Here is a 20,866-nt window from a genome sequence, read left to right as displayed (position 1 = left end):
AGAAATTTGCTTTTCAATTGAAACTTCAAACATTTGGCGAGAGTTTAAACGTCACTTTTTTCAAAACTTCTTATGAAGTTTAACTGCATTATCTTCAAAACTTCTCAAGAATTTTTATAGCTAGCTAAACTTTTGCTGATTTGAAATTTTCTAGAGAAGAAATAACTTTCAAGTGAAGAATGCAGGAAGAGCTTACAAAAATCAAGTTGATAACTATGATTCCATCATTCTTAATACCTTCTGCTTTTCTATTAACGTCACCAACATTCCAAACTTTCTCTCCAGAGATATAGGTTTTAATGAAATACTTTGGAATAATTAACAAAAAAAACTTTTGACTTTTTAAGGCCGGGTTTCTTACTCCTCAGTTAAACTAGGCTTAACTTGCTGTTAGATTAAACTCGGAACAAATTTAGTTGGACTTTAACCTTTGATTGTGTTTTTCAGTTTTAGATTTAAGCTCAGTTAACTTTGTTAGTATTGCCAACTTTTCACTCAAAAACATAAACAATGAACAGCTGTTATTTGCAAACAATACTTTTGTAAAATGGAAAATTTTTGAAAAATGTTAAACATTTAAAACAATAATAAATAAAACAAAACAAATCAGAAAATTGCAATTTACTTAAAATATTAAGTTTTTGTTCTTCGAAATCATTGTTTTATTGTTTTTGTTAATTATGTTTTCTCACTTATAACTTGAGTTTAATTGGCCAATTACACTCAGTTAAACTAAGATAATAAGTAACTTTACTGATAACTGAAAAATACGAAACATATATTAAGCCCGGTTTAACCAAAAAATGAAGATTATCTCTATCAGTAAAACACGACCTAAGGACGGATTTCTTGCTACTCAGTTATCAGCTGTTAGATTAAACTTGCAACTAAACTAGGCTAAACTTGCTGTTAGATTAAACTCCGAACAAATTTAGGCGATGATTGTATTTTTCAGTTATGGATTTAAGTTCAGTTGACTTTGTTAGTACTGCCAACTTTTCACTCAAAAACATAAACAATGAACAGCTGTTTTTTGCAAATAATACTTTTGTAAAATGAAAAAAGTAACAAGAAAAACACAAAACTTATATTAAACTAAGTTTAAACAAACTTAAACCCTAAAACTTCTAAACCTTTTGCGATATCTTTTCAGTATTCTATGGAAGGACCAGTTATTGGTCGTTCGAAAAAACTATATAATTTTAGGTTCTCTTTGTTCATAACATTGCCTGCTTTCATAGAATCTGTTTGGAAGGAGACAAAAAATTAGAATGCGATCAGTATTAGAGAAAAATTCGGAAGTGACAAAACTTTTTGAGAAAAGCTTAACATTATGAAAAAGAATCAATAGAAAATCATAATTTAAAGACGAGGACTGGGAATTTTGTTAATTTATATCTTCTGGGATTTCATATATTCAGATAAAATTAAAGAAAATTGAGTTTCTTTTTAAAATTACTTGATTTCCAAAAGTTATAAAACGAACAATGGATATAATTTCCATAAATTATAAAACGGACTCATTTTAAGAAAAAAAAACTTTAAGAAAATCTTAATCAAAATTTAAAAATCATAAAATACATTTCTAAACATGTTGCTTAAAACAAGTATACTAATGATTTCTAAAAAGATGTTCAGTTTTTTTTTTTATATATATTTTTTAAAAATTTTTCATTGTTTGTTAATTTTTACATTCAAGTCAGGTATTGTTTTAATATGTTATATTAAGTTTGAAATATAGTTTATATTCCAAACATAATTATGTAGTCATCATTTAACTAAAATTACAATTTGTATTAATTTAGTAATTAGTTTGTTGTTTTTGCACAACTTGCAATCATATTCATTATACTTTTATAAAGTTATAAGAGAGATCAAAAATTGGTTTGTTGAAAACATTTTTTTTGTCAGTTTTTTTGTTTTATAAGGATTTTTCTTTTTATTTTCAAATTGGTTTCTTTGTTGTTGATGTTGTTTAAAAAAAATAATGTTAATAATATAATAATTATGCAAATATGTCTTAATAATAATTAAAAAATATCTGGGGGGGTTGTTGCATTACTTTTTTTTAGTTTTGTATTTTATTTGTTGTTGCTGTTGTTGTTGTATCACATTGGCATAAATTTCATTACTCTTTTTTCTTTAAGTTTGAAAAAGTTTTAAAACAATTTACTGGAGATTACACTTTTTTGTTTATAAAACTCTTTTAATTGTTGTTGTTTAAACGTGGGTTCTACAAAACGCATAACTGTAACCTTTTAAATTTGATTTTAAGGGTTCTGGCAGGGTAGAGGAGGGTTGTTGTGTTATTTTTGTTATTTAAAATAAATTATAACAAATGAAACATTGTTTCATTTGCTAAATTTACATTTTTTTTATAACGAGAAAACCTTTCAAGGAAAACTTTCGTGCAAAGTTTTTAAATCTTCTACTCTTACTGTTTAGGCCTTTAGAAGGCGCATCAGCTTTTTTGAAAAAATTGTCCAAGAGTTTTGTTTTTGTTTAACTTTTGTCTACACACACACGCATGCACATATTCAACACATGATTTCCTCGCTTAGAATTTCATTTAGCAAACGATTTAGACTGTCGAGACCGGTGAGGAAGCCATTATCGGGTCCATGATGTATGGTGGTTGGTGGCGAGGGAAATAAGCCGGAACCATTTCGTGGCACAAAGGCTGTATGGGCAAAATCGATGAGTCTGACATCTACCAAACAGTGCATATCATCGCACAACTGTATCTTGGTATCAATGTCCAAGGATTTGGAGGCATGTTGTAGGAATTTCTTAGATTTAGAAATTTCCTTGATTTCCTGTTGCTGCTGGTGTTGCTGTTGCAATTCTGTGGTGGCTCTATTTAGAGGTGTTGCTGTTGCCTTAACAGATGTCGTTGTAGTTGTGTTTGTAGTTCTTGTTGCAGCTGCTGTTAGATTTATTGAGGAGGTATCCATGTGAATACCAGAATTATCTATATTTTGTTTGATTTGTGCTTGAGCTGTTGTTGGTTGTTGTGGCTGTTGTGTTGACATATTTACAGCTGTAGTGGCAGGTATTGTTGGTGTTTTAGTTGGTGAACTTATTATTGAGACGGGAGTTGACGATGATAACGCTGTGGCATTGGTGGTTGATTTTTTAGCTACTGATGAAGATTTTTTGCCAAAGTCTTTTGTTTCACGTACATCCACCAATTTATCATTACTCTGCGTATGATGATGTTGATGGTGCAGCCGGTGATGATGATTGTGATCATCATCTTCGTCGTCCTCATCATCATCGTCTTTGCAACGCAAACGCTTAACTGCCCCCTTGACCGATTTCAAGGACGATGTAGTCGATGATGTGGGTGATGCTGTTGTTGTGACCGTAGAGGAGTTTAGTTTATTGTGTACCAACGTTTTGGGCGTTAGTGGCGGTGTGGCTATTTTGGCTACAGCTGCTGCAGCAACTGCTGTTTCAAATGCATCTTGTTGTGATTTGTAACGTTTCAACATCACTTCCGTTTGACTTATAATGCTGCTATCATAGTCTGAGGAAGCTTCGTCCGAGCTGTTGTTGCCCGTTTGGCGACCACTGGTAACCGCTTTGATTTGTTCCGATAGACCCGAAAAGTCATCACTGCTATTGCTGCTGTAGTTCATCCATGAGTCACCGGAATGCGGCGACGAGGTGGCTATACTGGGCATTGGAGGTTCGGGATCGAGAAATACTGTCTCTTCGGATATGGGAATGAAAGGTGCGGGTGTGGTGGGAGTAGAGGAAGCTGTGGGTCTTGTCAAATCCATAGATTTAAGACCCATTACATTAGAACCGGCTAATGGAGGTGGTGGTGGCATGGATCTACTATCATTATCCATTAACAAAGCATTCGGTTGTTCCTCCTCTGCTTCAGAGGATGAAGATGCCTGGTGTTTAGTAGCCCGCTCTATGTGTTCACTAAAACCACCACGTGTTGTTTGTTGTCTAAACTTTTCCGGTGAAACAGTAGCTGTTGGTGTAGTGGCGTCGACAGACTGAGACTCTGATCTTGCTGTTACATTATGCAAATGTCTAATGCGGGTTCTGAGATTCATATCGGCTGTATTTGAATCATTTGAGGCATCAGCATCATAGCAACATTGATCACCGCCTGTGCTGCTATTGGTAGCCGACGCATTGCCACTATCAGCGGCTTGCAAATGTAAATCATCATCGGTGTCATGAGGTTCCAATTCATCGCCACCATCGTGACCTTCCTCATCATGTTCCCGATCATCCTCATCGACAATATCATCATCATCATCTTCGTCGTCATCGATACTATTATCGGGATGATAATCAAATGTGGCAGATTTTTTGGTATTCTTAGTGGGTGTAGCTGGTGTGGCCCATTCATCAAAGTCCATAGGATGTTCCATGGGATTATCTTCAAAACCTTCATACACTATAAGTAGTGAGCTGGAATTGCAAATATTTAATAGATTAGTATGACAAAAGGATTTACTTTATCTCTCTTTAACTTACCAGGAATAAAATCTATAACTCGATTGCTTTTCAATAACACGACGCAATTGCAATAGACGCTGTACGATTTTCTTGATAACACGTGTTCGTAAACGATAACCATTGTAAAAGAAATCATGTAAAGCCTGCTTAAAACCCATTTCATTCAGTTCACGCCCCCAGTATTTATCACGTTTGGCATACTGATCCAAATGTGCCTGATACGTTTGCATGCCACACAAACGTACTCCCAAAGAGGCCGATGTGCTGGCAGCACATTTAGCCATTTGCTTAGTACGTTTCTCAGCGGATGCATCGTCACCATGCTGGCGTGTACCCATTTTCAAATCCAATATACAGGGATTACGAAATTGTGAGGTTATATTCTCCAGCATAAGAAAATCTGTGAGTAAGGACAAGATTTAAAAAGTTTTTTTTAATAATAGTTCTAGGGGAAAACTTACATTGTTTATTGGAATTATCCAATTGTGCTATGCTTTTTATAACATCCGCAGCATTGCCATTTTTATGAACTTTCATTCTGTAAGAGAAAAATAATTGAGGTTAGTTTTTGCATTACATTTTATGCATAGAAGATATTTTATAAAAACCATTTAAAGTTTTGTCCAAATATGTGTTATTTTGGATTTTTAATATTTTGCGATTTGTTTGGCTAAATGTAGAGCGGTAGGAGGAAGGGCAGATATGTATGAACCACATTTGATAGGTTGTAGGGGGCCAAATTGTTGTCTAAAATAAGTAGTTATAAGAATTGTTCTTGTTTTTTTTTGGTAAATTATTAAATACAAATCCTACACCCATAGACCTGTATATTATAGAAATTTTATCAGTTACTTATGTTTTCAGAAATCCGAGCCTATCTAAAGGGCATTTCATACAATCACACTTTACGTACGTCTAAGTCTAAGGAAAAAGTAAAAGTAAATTCCATTCGTATAACAAAAAAGAGAATTCAAGTCGTATGATTTATATTTTTTGTGTTTACACGATTGGTATAAAACAATAACGAAGTAAGATGGAAACAGCTGATTTACTTTGTTTGTGTTTCCATAAAAAAACATCCCTGATCTAATGCGACCTGCTTGTTTTTTGAATCATTTCAAAAAAATGAAGAGAGCCATACGACTATCAAATTTTCCATCTGTATTCTCTCTAAATGTGTGAGAGATTGCGTTTAGACGATCCCATCCGTACCCTTCTACACAAAATTTTGACAGATCATATTACTTGTGTGACCGTGTAAAGCCGGCATAAACGAGATGACGAGGTATTTGTCACTTGCGTGGGTAAAAGAACATTGGGACGTTCTCGGTAACCTTATTGCAGGCGAACTTGCTAAGAGATTACACTGACCACAAGATGGTCGTTCATGTCGAATATATTGGGTTATTCTGGTGCATAGAACTCATTACGTAATAATGTATTGAATTCGGTTCTATTGTATAGGCAGGCAGCTTCCTGATCGATCTGTTTACCACATACAAATTTGTCAAAGAATAATGGGTCTCTCTAAGCAAGATAGTGAGTTACTCGACAATTATGCTAAGATATTTTCTGTAGAGCCCTCTTACTCAATCTCTCAATCATTCTGAGCTATAGTATTGCTCAGAACAGGAGCAACAAACTGACATAACACGTACTGTTCGGACGTGAATGGATAAATGAGTAATTTCTTACAAATTGAAAGTCACTGTTGGAAAAAGCTGAAAATTGTTAGATATTTATTGAGAATAGAGTAACTATGATACTTTTTTCTTTTTAGGCATGAAGAAGCTATTTGGTATAAAACTTCAATGAAACGGTCAGATTTTTTTGATAACAGCGTCCTATGTTATGTATACATGGTTGTTAGATCTTACAACGTTGGCAGTAAAATGTGCATAAAATGTCTAATAACAATGTAAACTTACAAATTTTGTCTTCCAATATTGCCAGTAATGCTTTTGCTGACAACATTGCAAAAAGAAACATGTAAGTTCATAAGATTGTTAGACATTTTCTGAACATTTTACTGTCACCGTTGTAAGATCTGACAACCGTGTATCACGGCTTTTTAATACAGACATCTGTGATCACTTCGACATTTGTACTTCTCAGCTCTAGGAAACTTAAGGTCCCAAATTTTTGGCTTAAACGTATCTCAAGCTAATCCTAAGATTTTCTTTAGGAATCATTATATTTTATCTCTGGTTTATGTTTGTAAACATTGAACAGCTGTTCCATACAGAATCAACTATTGCGAATGAATTGTTCACAACAAGTTTACGATAGCAATTTTCCATTTGAGGGAAATGAAAATTTCAAGGGAATACCCCTATTGGCGATAGGGGTGATCATCTTGGTATTATTCCTTGTTTTTCCTCAACTATAAGTTATTCTTTACTTTTTACTATCTGTCATTCTCATGTCATTCTTCAACACATCTTATGTTACATCTGCTGATCTAAAATTCTGAAAATTTCATTTATACACATAACAAAGGAACCTTTTGGATCAAGTGGTCTATGATTCTTGTCTTATAAACTGTCTAGAGTATAACCTAACTAATGAACTAAAAATATTTAGAACTTAAATTGTTTCGGGTGTAGGATCTGTTTATGGTTTTATAAACCAACATATATAATTTTTTAATAAAATTTAAATATTACACTAAATAATAACAGGTTTCATACCCTTTTTATCTCATTTAATCATAGATTAACATAATATAACTTTCTTTCTTTCTCTCTCTCTCACAAACACAACCACAAAATATCTAAAAAAATTGAAAATATAACTTTAATAATAAAACAAAACTTTATCTTAACAAAAGATCTATAGATAAATTAAAAATTCCTTAAAAGGAACTTAAAGAGTAAAAGTTAATACGCAGTAAAAAGGCACTCAAAAAAAAAATACGGGAAATAAAAACCCACCTTAAAATATCATCTCTTTTACGTTTTGAAGCGCTCATCTTACGTTGGGGTTCCTCACGAAAACTGGGGGAATAACGTTTCTCCAATTTACAGCCACCCATTGTTGTTGCTTGCATAACACCTAAAATGAAACAGGCCAAAAGGATTAGTGATCTTGCGTGAAATTGCTAAGCAACAATATAGAATTGTTTAAAAATCAATTTTAAAGACAAAAAATTCTTTGCAAATTCTTAATGTTTTCTTTAAAAATTGTTGTCAATTGAAAAGAATAACAATTTTAGTTTTCCTTTTCTTAAGTTTTTTTTGGGGGGGGGGGGATTCTTAGGAAGTTAAAAACAGTTCTTGACAATTTAATAATGAAGTGAGATTTTAAGAAGCAACAAAACAGATAAACATGGACAAGACAAACAACTCAAACACTTTGGGGTTAAGGATTTGGGAAACAGTTACTGACTGATTGACTGACTGACTAACTTTGTTGAAACACTAAAGGTGAAAGTGAAACAGGTGAAATAACAATGTCGAGCTATAGTTTCGAATTTATGTATGAAGATTTTTAGAAAATGATAGTTTTATTAGTTTTATAATGAAGTAAAAGCCAAATATAAGCACAATTACAATTTTAAGCTTAATTTTTAGAATTTTTAATAATAAATTTTATAAAATTTAAAAAAAAAATTTAGTTTTAATAATAATAAAAATTTCATTTTCTAAGAAAAAATTTTGTAAATATATAAGACCCTAATTTTAGAATCAAGTTTCGAAACGAGAACAACTCAAAACGTTTAGGTCTTAAGAAAAAAAAAAATAATTAAATAAATTTTAACTATACTTAAGTTTAAATCTAAAAGTTTAATGTAAATATATATATAATTTTTATATAAAAATAATTATAAATTATAAAGTTTTGTTTTTTTTCCTATAATAATTATTATTATAAGTATAAAAATAATGGAAATATTATACAAACCCGTTATCGGAAACGTTTCATTTAACATCACACTCATATTAATTGTTATAGGATGAGAGAGCGAGTAAGAGTGATGCGATTGATTCATTGATTGTTTGATTATCTGAGTGATCAAAGAGTAGAGAGTAAGTGAATAATTAAGAATGTTGTAATTTCCCTAAGAGAGGGTTTCACAAAATCATAAGTTATTCAGTTAAAGTAGTCCTCGCTGTTGTTGCTGTAGTAGTATAGGGCATGTTTTTGTTTTTGTTTAACGCAGAGATTAGAAAGTAGAGAAGACAAGAGGTAGTTTAACAGAGACCTTGACGGACGTTGTTGAGCTTTAGACGTTTTTCTGTATTATATATACAATACAAAATAATAAGAGAAATTTGTTTGGTTGTTTTGTGTAGATTTTTGGTAGAAAAAAATTGTTATAAAATTATATACAAAAAAAAATTTACGCTTTTCTTTTACTTTTTGAGTTTAGATTCTCAAGAAGAGTCTTTCCATTTGGTTGGTAAGGAAATTTGGCTCCAGTTTTGTCAAACTTAGTTATACTCATTTATACAGACATACACACACACACACTTAACACACTCACTTGTCCTTAGTGCTTCAAAATCGGGCAGTATAAGTCACGCTTCTTACTCTTGCGTCTATTCTTCTTCTTTCTTTTCTCTTTCATTGCTCAGCAGCGAGTTTGTTTTCTGGCTTTCTCTCAAAATTTATTATTTAATAAAAATAAATATTTAAATTTTGTTTGAAGCTAAAAAACCCTGGACATTTTTTTTTGATATTTTTGTTTTTTTTTTTTTGTGATATTTAAGTGACTTGTTTTAAAACGTTTAGGCACTTACCCCTCTTTGTTTTTGTTTTTCTATTTTGTGCTATATATTCATATTTTTATTCACTTTATTCACTTTTTAAAGAAATTTTCTCGTTTGTTTTTTGGCCGCTTTGTTTATATTTCAATTCAATTTGTCTGTAAAATTAGAAATTAAAACAATTTCGTTTTTAATTGCTAAAATTTTGTTTAAAAATTAAAAGCAATTTTTATTTGAAATTGTTATTAATATTAAAAGTGACAGTGTATTAAATTGTTAAATAAATAAGCGTAAGTGTAATTTTTTTCAATTTTTTTTTTAGAGTGTACACTGGTTGGGAGTAATTTAGAATATCCTTTTGAGGAATTGAAAAACTAAATTCGAAATAATTGTTCTATGAAAATTTCTACAGATTTGATAAATTTGTACAAATATTTCTCTAAGTGTTCAAAAGGAGAACACTCAATTGCCATTGAAATCATTAGAAATTGTATATTTCAAATCGAACTGTCACAGAACAAGTCATAGTTTTGTATTACTATGAAAACATCGTTCTTGTATCAGATCTAATTAGGTTTCTATATAGTCTATACTTTAGTCTATAGTTTAATCTATAGTCTAATCAATAGTCTAGTCTATAGTCTGGTCTACAGTCTAGTCTAGTCTATAGTCTAGTTATAGTCTAGTCTATGGTCTTGTCTATAGTCTAGTCTATAGTCTAGTCTTTAGTCTATAGTCAAGTATATAGTATAGTCTACTCTATAGTCTAGTCTATTGTATGGTATATAGTCTAGTCGATAGTTTAGTCTATTGTCTTGGTCTAGTCTATAGTCTAGTCTATAGTCTAGTTACAGTCTAGTCTATGGTCTAGTCTATAGTCTAGTCTATAGTCTAGTTTTTAGTCTATAGTCATGTATATAGTATGGTATACTCTATAGTCTAGTCTATAGTCTAGTCGATAGTTTAGTCTATTGTCTATAGTCTAGTCTATAGTATAGTCTAGTCTATAGTCTAGTCTATAGTCTAGTCTATAGTCTAATCTATAGTCTACTCTATAGTTTAGTCTATAGTCTAGTCTATAGTCTAATCTATAGTCTAATCTATAGTCTAGTCTGTTGTCTAGTCTATAGTCTAGTCTATAGTGTAGTTTATAGTCTACTCTTTAGTCTAGTCTATATTCTAGTACAGTCTAGTCTATAGTCCAATCTATTGTCTAGTAGATAGTCTAGTCTATAGTCTATTATATATTCTATTATATAGTCTAATCTATAGTCTAGTATATAGTCTAGTGACTAGACTATGATCCAGTCTATAGGCAAGTCTACAGTCCAGTCTAGATAGACTATAGTGTAGTCTATAGTCTAGTCTATAGTCTAGTCTAGACTATAGTGTAGTGTATAGTCTAGTCTAGGTTACAGTCTAGTTTATAGTCTAGTCTATGGTCTAGTCTATAGTCTAGTCTATAGTCTAGTCTATAGTCTAGTCTATAGTCTAGTTTATAGTCTAGTCTATAGTCTAGTCCATAGTCTGGGCATATTAGTCTACCGGTGTAGTCTACACTCCATAGTCTAGTCTATAATTCATTGTTTTGCTTAAAGCCTAGTCCATAGTCAAGTCAATAGTGTAGGCTATAGTATAGCTCATAATTAAAGTATATTTTAGCCTATGTTATAGCCCATAGTCAAGTCTATAGTCTAGACTATATTTAAGTCTGTACTGTATTTTATAGTTTAGTCTATAATATAGTCTAGTTTATAGTCTAGTCCATAATATAGTCTGTAGTCTAGTCATATAATCCACAGGATATGTTCCAACGTATGGACAAGGTTATGGACTAGTCTGTGTGTATAGACAGCACTATGAACTTGTATGTATGTAAGACTACTTACTAGTCTATTAACTAGGCTCTGATCTAGGATCTAGTCTACACGCTTATCTATGGACTAGTCTAGTTACCATACTATGAAATAGTCTATTAACTAGTCTATTGTTTTACCTATTTCCTACTTTGTGTGTAATTTGGAAAATCGCAAATGTTATAGTATATACATAAAACTAAAATAAAACTCTTCTCGACCTACCTGATTAGATAAGGGCTGTAGAGCAACTTCATCTTCACTCTCCAAATGATCCTTACTCAATTGCGATTGTAATTGCTGGTGCGATGATGTTATAGCGCCCAAATGGGTCTTAATATTGAGGTTACAATTATTCTTACCCGTAATGGTAGAGCTAATATTATTGGTAATTGCAGCAGCAGCAACATCAGCATTTTTAGTTTTACCCGATGTTGTTGTAAAATTAGCACAAGATTCCGAACGTTGACGTTGATGACCCAAATACTGATGTAGAGCAGCAGCAGCACTAGCTAAAGGATGTGATTGTTGTTGTGGTTGTTGTTGTATTTGTTGGTTATTTAGATCGTTAGTGACCTTGGCCAAACCTTTAAGAGGTGTATCAACAACACAGTGACTTAGGTTATTGCTGCTTACAGACAACTGTTGCAAATTGGCAGTGACCAAAGAGCTAGTGGCAACATTTTGTGCTGTTGGTGTTGTTGTTAGTGGTGTCGATGATACTGATGTTGTTGTTGTTGGGTGTTGTGTATCAACCGAATGACTTAGATAAGTCGCTGCTGAACCAGTTGTGCTGCCAAATTGTATGGGAGACAATTGATTTAAATTAGGAGCAATTTGTCCAACATGCTGTTGATGTTGTTGGTGGTGGTGATTGTGGTGCTGTTGTTGTTGTTGTTGAAGCTGTTGCTCATGTTGATGTTGTTGGTGGTGGTGATGATGATGCTGTTGCTGATGATGAAACTGCTGTTGTATTGTATTTGGAACATGTTGATGATATGACGCACAGTCAGAATCTCCCATGCCCCAGTCCCCCAAAAAATATACCATTCCCTTCCACGTAAAACAGTTTAAACAATTGTCCGACGTTTTTCGGTTTAAAATTCAAATCCCCTATTAATTCCTAATCCAATATTGCGATAATGGAATGTGGGGAAATTGTTATTGTTGATATTTTTTGTTTTTTTCTTGTTTGTTACCTTAGTGGTCTATTCAAACAGAAGTAAATGAATGAATATTGTTGTTTTAATCACCACTGTATAATATAAATGACAAATCAGATCTGGAAAAAGGGATAAAGAAATAAATTTTATTTGTAGAATGAATTTGTTTTAATAAAAATATGTTTTTAAGAATTTATTGCAAACGTTTTTCTTTGTTTTAAATGGTTTTGTTGTCAGTTTTTCTTTAATTAATTGCAGCTGTTTATTTCTCAGTCTCTTTGTTTTCCTGTTAATATTAAGGCTTGTTTTGTGGGCTTATAATTGGTTGTTGTTTTGTTATTCATACAAAATCCAGGTCAGATAAATAAATTATAGCTTCCGTAAAGCTTTTTTTCTTAAAAATGATCCAGATCAGATTTAGAATTTCATCATCAGATATCAACTTTAAGTAAAATATACAAAAACAAAGTATCTACCTTTGACCCTAACTAACTGACTAACTCTAGTACTGAGTAGTCTCCGGATCAAGTATTTTCAACTACAGAAGAAGTCAATTGAAAAATTTAAACTTTGTTGTCTGCAACTTGATTAAAAATAAAAATACAATGTCCCTTCTATAGATTACTTAGGAACTGTAAAGTGAGTTAGAATCTATACGTATAATAGATGCAAAAAATTTATGGATATGCCCATACTGTTGCTATATAAATAGAAATTGTATAAATTAAACTAGATTTAAAATGTAGGTTTATTAGAAAATAAAGCCTACTTCGTGTGACATATAAATTATAATGACTTGTACAGTAAACATTTTGTACATAGAGAAATATTCTTGAAACAGGTCTGTAAGAATAATGCTCATAAAACAGTAAAACCAGTAAAGACTAGACAAAATTGCAATTGGAAGTTTTTAGTAAAGGTAACAAAGGTGTTTTGGTAACAAAGGTGTTGCAAACTTTTTCTTTATCTTTGAGGTCGGGATTCTTATTACTTAGGGCGGGTTTCATAGTCCTCAGTTAATCTAGGCTTAACTTGCTGTTAGAGTAAACTCGGAACAAATTTAGGTGGACTTTAACCAATGATTGTGTTTTTCAGTTTTAGATTTAAGCTCAGTTAACTTTGTTAGTATTGCCAACTTTTCGCTCAAAAACATAAACAATGAACAGCTGTTTTTTGCAAAGAATACTTTTGTAAAATGGATTAATTTTGAAAAATGTTAAATAAATATTTAAAACAATAATTAAAAAAAAACAAAACAAAACAGAAAATTGCAATTAACTTAAAATATTAAGTTTTTGTTTTTCCGAAATCATTGTTTTATTGTTTTTGTTAATTGTGTTTTCTCACTTATAACTTGAGTTTAATTGGCCAATTACACTCAGTTAAACTAAGATAATAAGTAACTTTACTGATAACTGAAAAAAAAACGAAACATATATTAAACCAGGTTTAATCAAATAATGATAATGATATAGTTAAACTAGGTTTAACTTGCTATTAGATTAAACTCGCAACAAATTTGGTCAGACTTTAACCGATGATTGTGTTTTTTTAGTTATGAATTTAAGATCAGTCAACTTTCTTTAGTATTGCCAATTTTTTAGTCAAAAACATAAACAGAAAACAGCTGTATTTTGCAAATATTACTTTTGTAAAATGAACATTTTTAGAAAAAATTGAAATAGACGTTTTAAACAATAATAATATTGATAAAACAAATCAAAAAATTACTATTTTCTTAAAAATATTAAATTTTTCTTCATTCGGGTTAATTATTTTATTGTTTTTGTTGATTGAGTATATTCTCTTACTTTGCTTTACTTCACTGATTACAAAAAAAACTATATAAAGCCTATAGGTATTAAACCAGGAATTTATCTTTATCAGAAGACATTCAGTTGACGTTTAGAATAAAATTCTGTTTACAAAGGTGTTTTCAAAAATTTGCAAACTTTTTGTTATCTTAAGTGATATGGCAGTCTACCTTTCACTAGTTACGGTACTTGATGTAAAACTTTTAGTAAAAGAAGTTTTACTAAACTTCCATTTACTTGGAAGAAAAATGTACTTTCAATAGGTATATGACAAACCAATTTGTCCTTTATTGATAGGCTTGACTGTTAAATTAATAACGTACATTTTTATCTATTCTATAATACATAAAGTTTTTATTATATTAAATGGCGAAACAGATGGATATAAGTTAATGCGTGTGTGTTATTGTGGGAAATTTTTATTTGCAATTTATATAAATTCACAGTTATGTACACGTACTTTGTACATACATATGGATGTATATATCTATATACAAATGTATTTTGTATGTAAATTATAACTGTGTGTAATTTTCATTTCAGTTGGCCTAGATACATTTATAGTTCTATTTAATGAAAGTTGAAATAATTATACAAAACTATACTATTTTTTACTTTAATACAATTCTATACAAAAATATGTATCTACCGTTAGAATCTATTACATTTATTTTTGTAATAGGAAATACCTACTTAAAGCATTTGTTTACATTTCATTTTTTTTTGTTTACTGACAGTTTCCACGTAGCATCAGGGATGGATAGTATAGTGCTATTGTAATTTAAGTAATACTATGTTTACGCAAAATGCTGCATATATTAGAAAAAATTTTTTCAAAATAATTGAATAATTGATAAGACTAGACAATTATATAAATATCGAATAAAAAAGGAATCAAATAAAGCACTGATATTTAAAAATATCAATTATGCAGGCCTTGTTGTGTTAAATGTTTATCTCAATTAGAATTTTTCTATCAGTTCAAATATTGTAGAACTAGTTTCTTAATTGGTTCTTTTATGGTAGAGAATGATGTCACGCATCTTGTTTCCCCTTTCTCAGTATTCGGGGGTTTTCAAACTTGTTTGTCGAGTACAATACTTTTTTATTATAATATTTTTATTTATAATATTTTGTATATTCCAATTGAATTACGAATCAATTAATGAATATTTAAACAAATAATTAAATATATAATTTAAAATATCAAATATCAAGTAAACAAAACTTGATTTGACAATTTGAAAAAAAAGACAAAGAATAAATAAATTTAAATTCTTGACAAACAAAGAATATTTTATTTAGCCTTCCCAACCTGAATATAAGCAAAATTATAAAAGAAAATATAATTTTAATCCAAAATTTATTGAAAAAATAATCTAAAAAAGTTAAATATTAGATAGGTATGTATATACATATGTATGTATGTTTGTAGGTCAATGGCTCTATAAAATATATATGTATATATAAAAAATGTTAAATATTACGTTAAAGATTAAATGCATATATATTCACTATGTACATATCACAATATTTATTAATTTATATAACAGAAGTATGATGACAACTGTTCTGTATTGGGAATATCAAAAGAGCCGATGCAAAGTGATCGGCAGCGGCGGTGCAACCATTTTAGGTCGGCGGCGGCGTCTTATTATAGAAAATATCGGCGACGGCTAAATTACCGATTCAATTTAACTTTTTCTTTAGAAATTGACCTTATAAGCGTTTATTATGTTGTTTAATAGTCTGTTATATCGAAACCTGTCTCTATATACATAAGTTTTTTCTACAGAAAATTAACATTTACAGTAGATTTTACTATTTTAAGCCGGCTTAGCTTTTGAGCCGAAAGAAGTCGGCGGTGGGGCGGATTGCAAAATATTATTAGCGGCTAGCCTCCGCCGATTTGAGCCGTCCCTTGTATCTCTGGTCTAAATTAGTTTATTAACAACTTTATTGTATAGTTCATGTTTGTAGACTAGTCAATAGATCAGCCTGTATACTAGATAATAGATAAGCCTGTGGTCAAGTTTATAGATTAGTTTATAAGCTAGTCCAAAGACTATTTAATTAAGTAGCTAATAAACTAGTCCATAGATCAGTAAATTTGGTAAGAAACAAGCCTAAAGACTAGTTTATAGACTACTCTACAGACTAGTCTACAAACTGATCAATAGACTAGTCCAAGGAATAGTTAATTGACTAGTCCACAGACTAGTCAACTGAATAGTTAAGAGTATTCAAAGAAGAAGTCAATAGAAAAGTTTTAAAACTAGGATTAGGCAAGTCTATAGATTACTTTATAGACTAATTAGCACAATAGTTCATAGAATACTCAATGGTCCATATGAAGTCCAATATAAAGTAATTGAAATTAAAAACATTTCTATTCATATTGTTCCCTAATAAACTGTACGTGAAGATAACGCACCAAATGAGCATCACTGTGTTTGATATTCAACTTTTCACCACGAATTACACCTCAGCTGTCAATTGCACTTTAAATACGAAGTATTTAATAAGGAAACAAATTAAATACAATTTTAAGCATTTTCAAAATGACCATGATATATTCTATTTAAATTTCATAGTTATTGTTTATTTTAAACTTAATTTATTAGAACTTCATACCCATTTATTTGTTGCTACTATTTTCCAAGTAAATAATATTCATAAACATGACATGAGTTAATGGCGTGTGCTTTGAAATAAATACTGGAATTGTGAGTGTACTTTCCACAAATAATTTATTTATTTTCTTATTTGTTCTAATAAATTATGACCTTTGTATGAAAATAAAAATTTTTTCTCTCTATTGTTTTTTTTTTTTTTGGTAGAAAATTAAATTTATAGTTACAGCTAAAGATTTGATAAAATATTTACATAAATCTAATAGAAATCAACGTAAAAGATTTATAAATATATTTTTCTATTTAAAAAAAAAATTATAACAAAATATTAGAAAAATAGTTTAAATAAAAACAACAACAAAGAATTATAAATATATAAATGTCAACTTTAGCAACAAAACAATAATAAAACTGACATTTATTAAAGAGAAAAAAACAGAAAACTATTTGCAAAATATTGTGAAAAGAAAGCAAAATAAACAAACGGTTTATGGTGATATCAATTTACCCTAATGCGTTTTTATAGAAAAGAAAAGCAAATAAAAATAAATTTAACAATAAATAATAAAGATTAAATACTAAGTTAAGTGTGCTGGGGTAAGTTTAATTGTTTTGCAAAAAAAAATAAAAATACAAATCTTATCATTTCACCTTAGAAATTAAACCTAAAAGAATGATGATTACTGTTTCTAGACAGCAAAATGTCTGTTAAAAATTAAATACTTTAGAAAGCATTAATTAATCAAATATTGGTTCAAAATATTATTAAGTTAAAGTTGATGATTGATTATTTTTTTGTTAAATTTTCGAACCAGTATTAGAACAACATAGATTATACTATAGAGTAGACTATACTATAGACTAGACAATAGACTAGACTATAGACTAGACTGTTGACTAGACTATAGACCAGACTATAGACTAGACTATAGACTAGACTATAGACTAGACTATAGACTAGACTATAGACTAGACTATAGACTAGACTATTGACTAGACTATAGACTAGACGATAGACTAGACTATAAACTAGGCTATAGACTAGACTATAGATTACACCATAGACTAGACTATAGGCTCGACTATAGACTAGACGATAGACTAGTCTATAAACTAGGCTATAGACTAGACTATAGACAAGAATATGGACTAGACTATTAACCAAACTATAGACTAGACTAAAGACTAGACTTTATACTAAGTAGACTACAGACTTGACTATAGACTAGACTATAAACTAGACTATAGACTAGACTTTAGACTAACTATAGACTTTAGACTAGACTATAGACTAGACTATAGACTAGACTATAGACTAGACTATAGACTAGACTATAGACTAGACTATAGACTAGACTATAGACTAGACTATAGACTAGACTATAGACTAGACTATAGACTAGACTATAGACTAGACTGGACTATAGACTAGACTATAGACTAAACTATATACTAGACTTTAGACTAGACTATAGACTTGACTATAGACAGGACTACTTACTAGATTATAGACTAGACTATAGACTATACTATAGACTAACTATTGACTAACTATTGACTATCTATAGACTAGTCTACAGACTAAGTATAGACTAAATATAGACTAAACTTTAAACTACACTATAGACTAGGCTATTGACTAACTATAGACTAGTCTACAGACTAAGTATACACTAAATATAGACTAAACTTTAAACTACACTATAGACTAGACTATTGACTAACTATAGACTAGGCTATAGACGTGACTATAGACTAGACTATAGACCAGGCTATAGACGTGACTATAGACTAGACTATAGACTAGCCTATAGACTAGCCTATAGAGTAGACTATAGACAAAACTATAGACTAGACTATACGCTACTCTAGTCTACAGACTTGACTATAAACTAGACTATATGCTACTCTAGTCTACAGACTAGACCATAGACTAGACCATAGACCAGACCATAGACAAGACTAGACTATAGACAAGACAAGGCTATAGACTAGACTTTAAACAAGACTATAGTCTAGTCTAGATTAGACTATAGACAAGACTAGTCTATAGACTAGGCTATAGATTAGACTATAGACTCGGCCAGATCATAGACTAGACTATTAACTACAATATAGCCTCTTTTATAGACAAGACTAAATGTCCTAGGGATGTTACAGAATTTTTCGTAGGAGGTACTAAATTAGCCATGTCTGACAACTAAAATTATTTATAAATTTTCTTCCTTGATTTTTAATTTGTCTCTTTTCTACGAGGGGAGTACGTTATCATAGGTATTTCTAAAAAATAAATTGCGCGTGTCTTATGACTAATATTAACTAAGAAATTTGTTGTTGTTTTATTTGTGCGAAAAGATAAAACACAATTTTCAAGTTGAATGTTTTTAATTGACAAATATTATTAATTTTTATTGTTTTTTTCTTATTTCTTATCGTATGTTTTTCTTCTTCGGCTAAATCTAACACAAATACAAAACAAACGTCATATAAAATAACAAAAAAATAAAAAAAAACTCTCGAATGTTTTTTTCTGTGAAATTTTGTGTTGTCAAGAAGAAGAATAAAAACAAGAAGAAAAAAATTAAATAATAACGACTTCTTGAATGGGTGTTGTTGTTTTTGTTGTTATTGCTCTTGTTTCCAACTGTTAATCATCAGGTTTGTTGTTTAGTAAGTGTTTGTGCGAGTGTATGTGGTTTTTCTCATACATTAAGTAATTCTTATAAATTATCTCAATTACAACACACAACAACAAAGAAAAAAAATAACAATAACAAAATAATCACAAACCAAGCGAAAATTTTATTGAAATTAGAAACGTCACATTTTTTAACACTTTTATAGTTTAATAAGCAAAAATTACAAATAAATACGGCCAAACGTTTTCAAATTGTTTAGAAAAACAAATTTTGCTAATAATTTTGGTAAATAATCCAAGTAATTAGCAAAATTTTCCTTTTATATTGACTTTTTTAAAATTTTATATAAAAATGGAAAATTTCTTTAATTTTGGTTTCTTTTTTTATAAAAACATAATAAAACAATGTTTTATCATGTTATAAACATAACTTAAGAAAATCATAAAAACATTTCATTTTTAGTTGTATATTTTTTATTATAAACAAACTCTCACTTAATTTGTTTAAAAATTTCAAAATTCGATAAAACTGAAATGAGGTTAACTATGTATACAAAACATTTTTTTGAAATTTTTAACTATAAATAAAAAAACTAAATAAATAAATAATCATTGAAGAAAACTGATCATAGTTACAATTTGAATTTGTAATACGACATTATACGACAATTTTAAAGGCAATTCTTGTTGGCGGGACGTGATAAAATGCAAGTTCATATTGCTATTATTTATAACTCGTATTACAAATGGTGTTTATTTTGAAAATTTTCGAATTAATGTTTGTTTTAATGAAATTGCTTTCGAATATCTGTATGTATGTACCGAATTCTTTAAAGAGTTTTGGTTTTATTTGAAAATCTAAAGATCATGTGACAATGGTGCCAATATATATTACTTTTTTGTTCAAAGATATTTAAATGTACAATAAAACAAATAATCTATCAAAGATCTAGTCTATAGTCTAGGCTACAGTCTAGTCTATAGTCTAGTTTATACTCCAGTTTATAGTCCAGTCTAGAATATAACCTATACTACAGTCTAGGGTAGATATTATTCTATATTCAAGTCTGCTATAGTCTAGTCTACAGTCTAATCTATTCTATAGTATTGTCTAGTCTATAGACTAGCATACAGTCTATAGTATAATCTATAGTCAAGTCTATAGTATTGTCTATAGTCTAGTCCATAGTTTAGTCTATAGTTTAGTCTATAGTCCATACTCTAGTCTATAATTTAGTTTACAGCCTATTCTATAGTCTAGTTTATAGTCTAGTCTATAATCTAGTCTATAATCTAATCTACAGTCTACTCTACAGTCTACTCTACAGTATAGTCTATAATCTAGTCTAAAGTTAAGTTAAGTTAAGTCTTTAGTCTAGTTTATAGTCTGGTCTATAGTCTAGTTTATAGTCTAGTCTATAGTCTAGTCTATAATCTAGTCTATAGTCTAGTATATAGTTTAGTCTATAGTCTAGTCTATAGTCTAGTCTATAGTCTAGTCTATAGTCTAGTCTATATTCTTGTCTATAGTCTAGTCTATAGTCTAGTCTATAGTCTAGTCTATAGTC

The 20,866-nt window shown here is 30.0% G+C and overlaps 1 protein-coding gene across 2 annotated transcripts in view; it reads right to left on the bottom strand.

Annotated features, from left to right (window-relative positions):
* Positions 1-1,011: 1,011 nt before the first annotated feature.
* The window catches only part of LOC111684638, a 25,002-nt gene continuing 5,147 nt past the window's right edge, over positions 1,012-20,866 (bottom strand). The window contains exons 2-7 of one of the 2 annotated variants that reach the window (XM_046955448.1): positions 11,251-12,332; positions 7,824-7,879; positions 7,419-7,585; positions 4,947-5,023; positions 4,504-4,885; positions 1,015-4,437 (exon numbers count right to left, since the gene is read on the bottom strand). In XM_046955448.1, coding sequence (XP_046811404.1) covers positions 2,538-4,437; positions 4,504-4,885; positions 4,947-5,023; positions 7,419-7,585; positions 7,824-7,879; positions 11,251-12,100 — 3,432 coding nt within the window. In that variant the 5' untranslated portion in view covers positions 12,101-12,332 and the 3' untranslated portion in view covers positions 1,015-2,537. Of the gene's footprint in view, positions 4,438-4,503; positions 4,886-4,946; positions 5,024-7,418; positions 7,586-7,823; positions 7,880-8,388; positions 9,256-11,250; positions 12,333-20,866 lie in introns of those variants that run through there. The other variant, XM_046955447.1, reaches the window with a different exon arrangement.

Source organism: Lucilia cuprina, chromosome 6 (assembly GCF_022045245.1).
Source record: "Lucilia cuprina isolate Lc7/37 chromosome 6, ASM2204524v1, whole genome shotgun sequence".
In the NCBI taxonomy this organism is placed as follows: domain Eukaryota; kingdom Metazoa; phylum Arthropoda; class Insecta; order Diptera; family Calliphoridae; genus Lucilia; species Lucilia cuprina.
The sequence above is the reverse complement of the archived record's forward strand: the minus strand, read 5'-3'. Positions and strand labels throughout refer to the sequence as shown.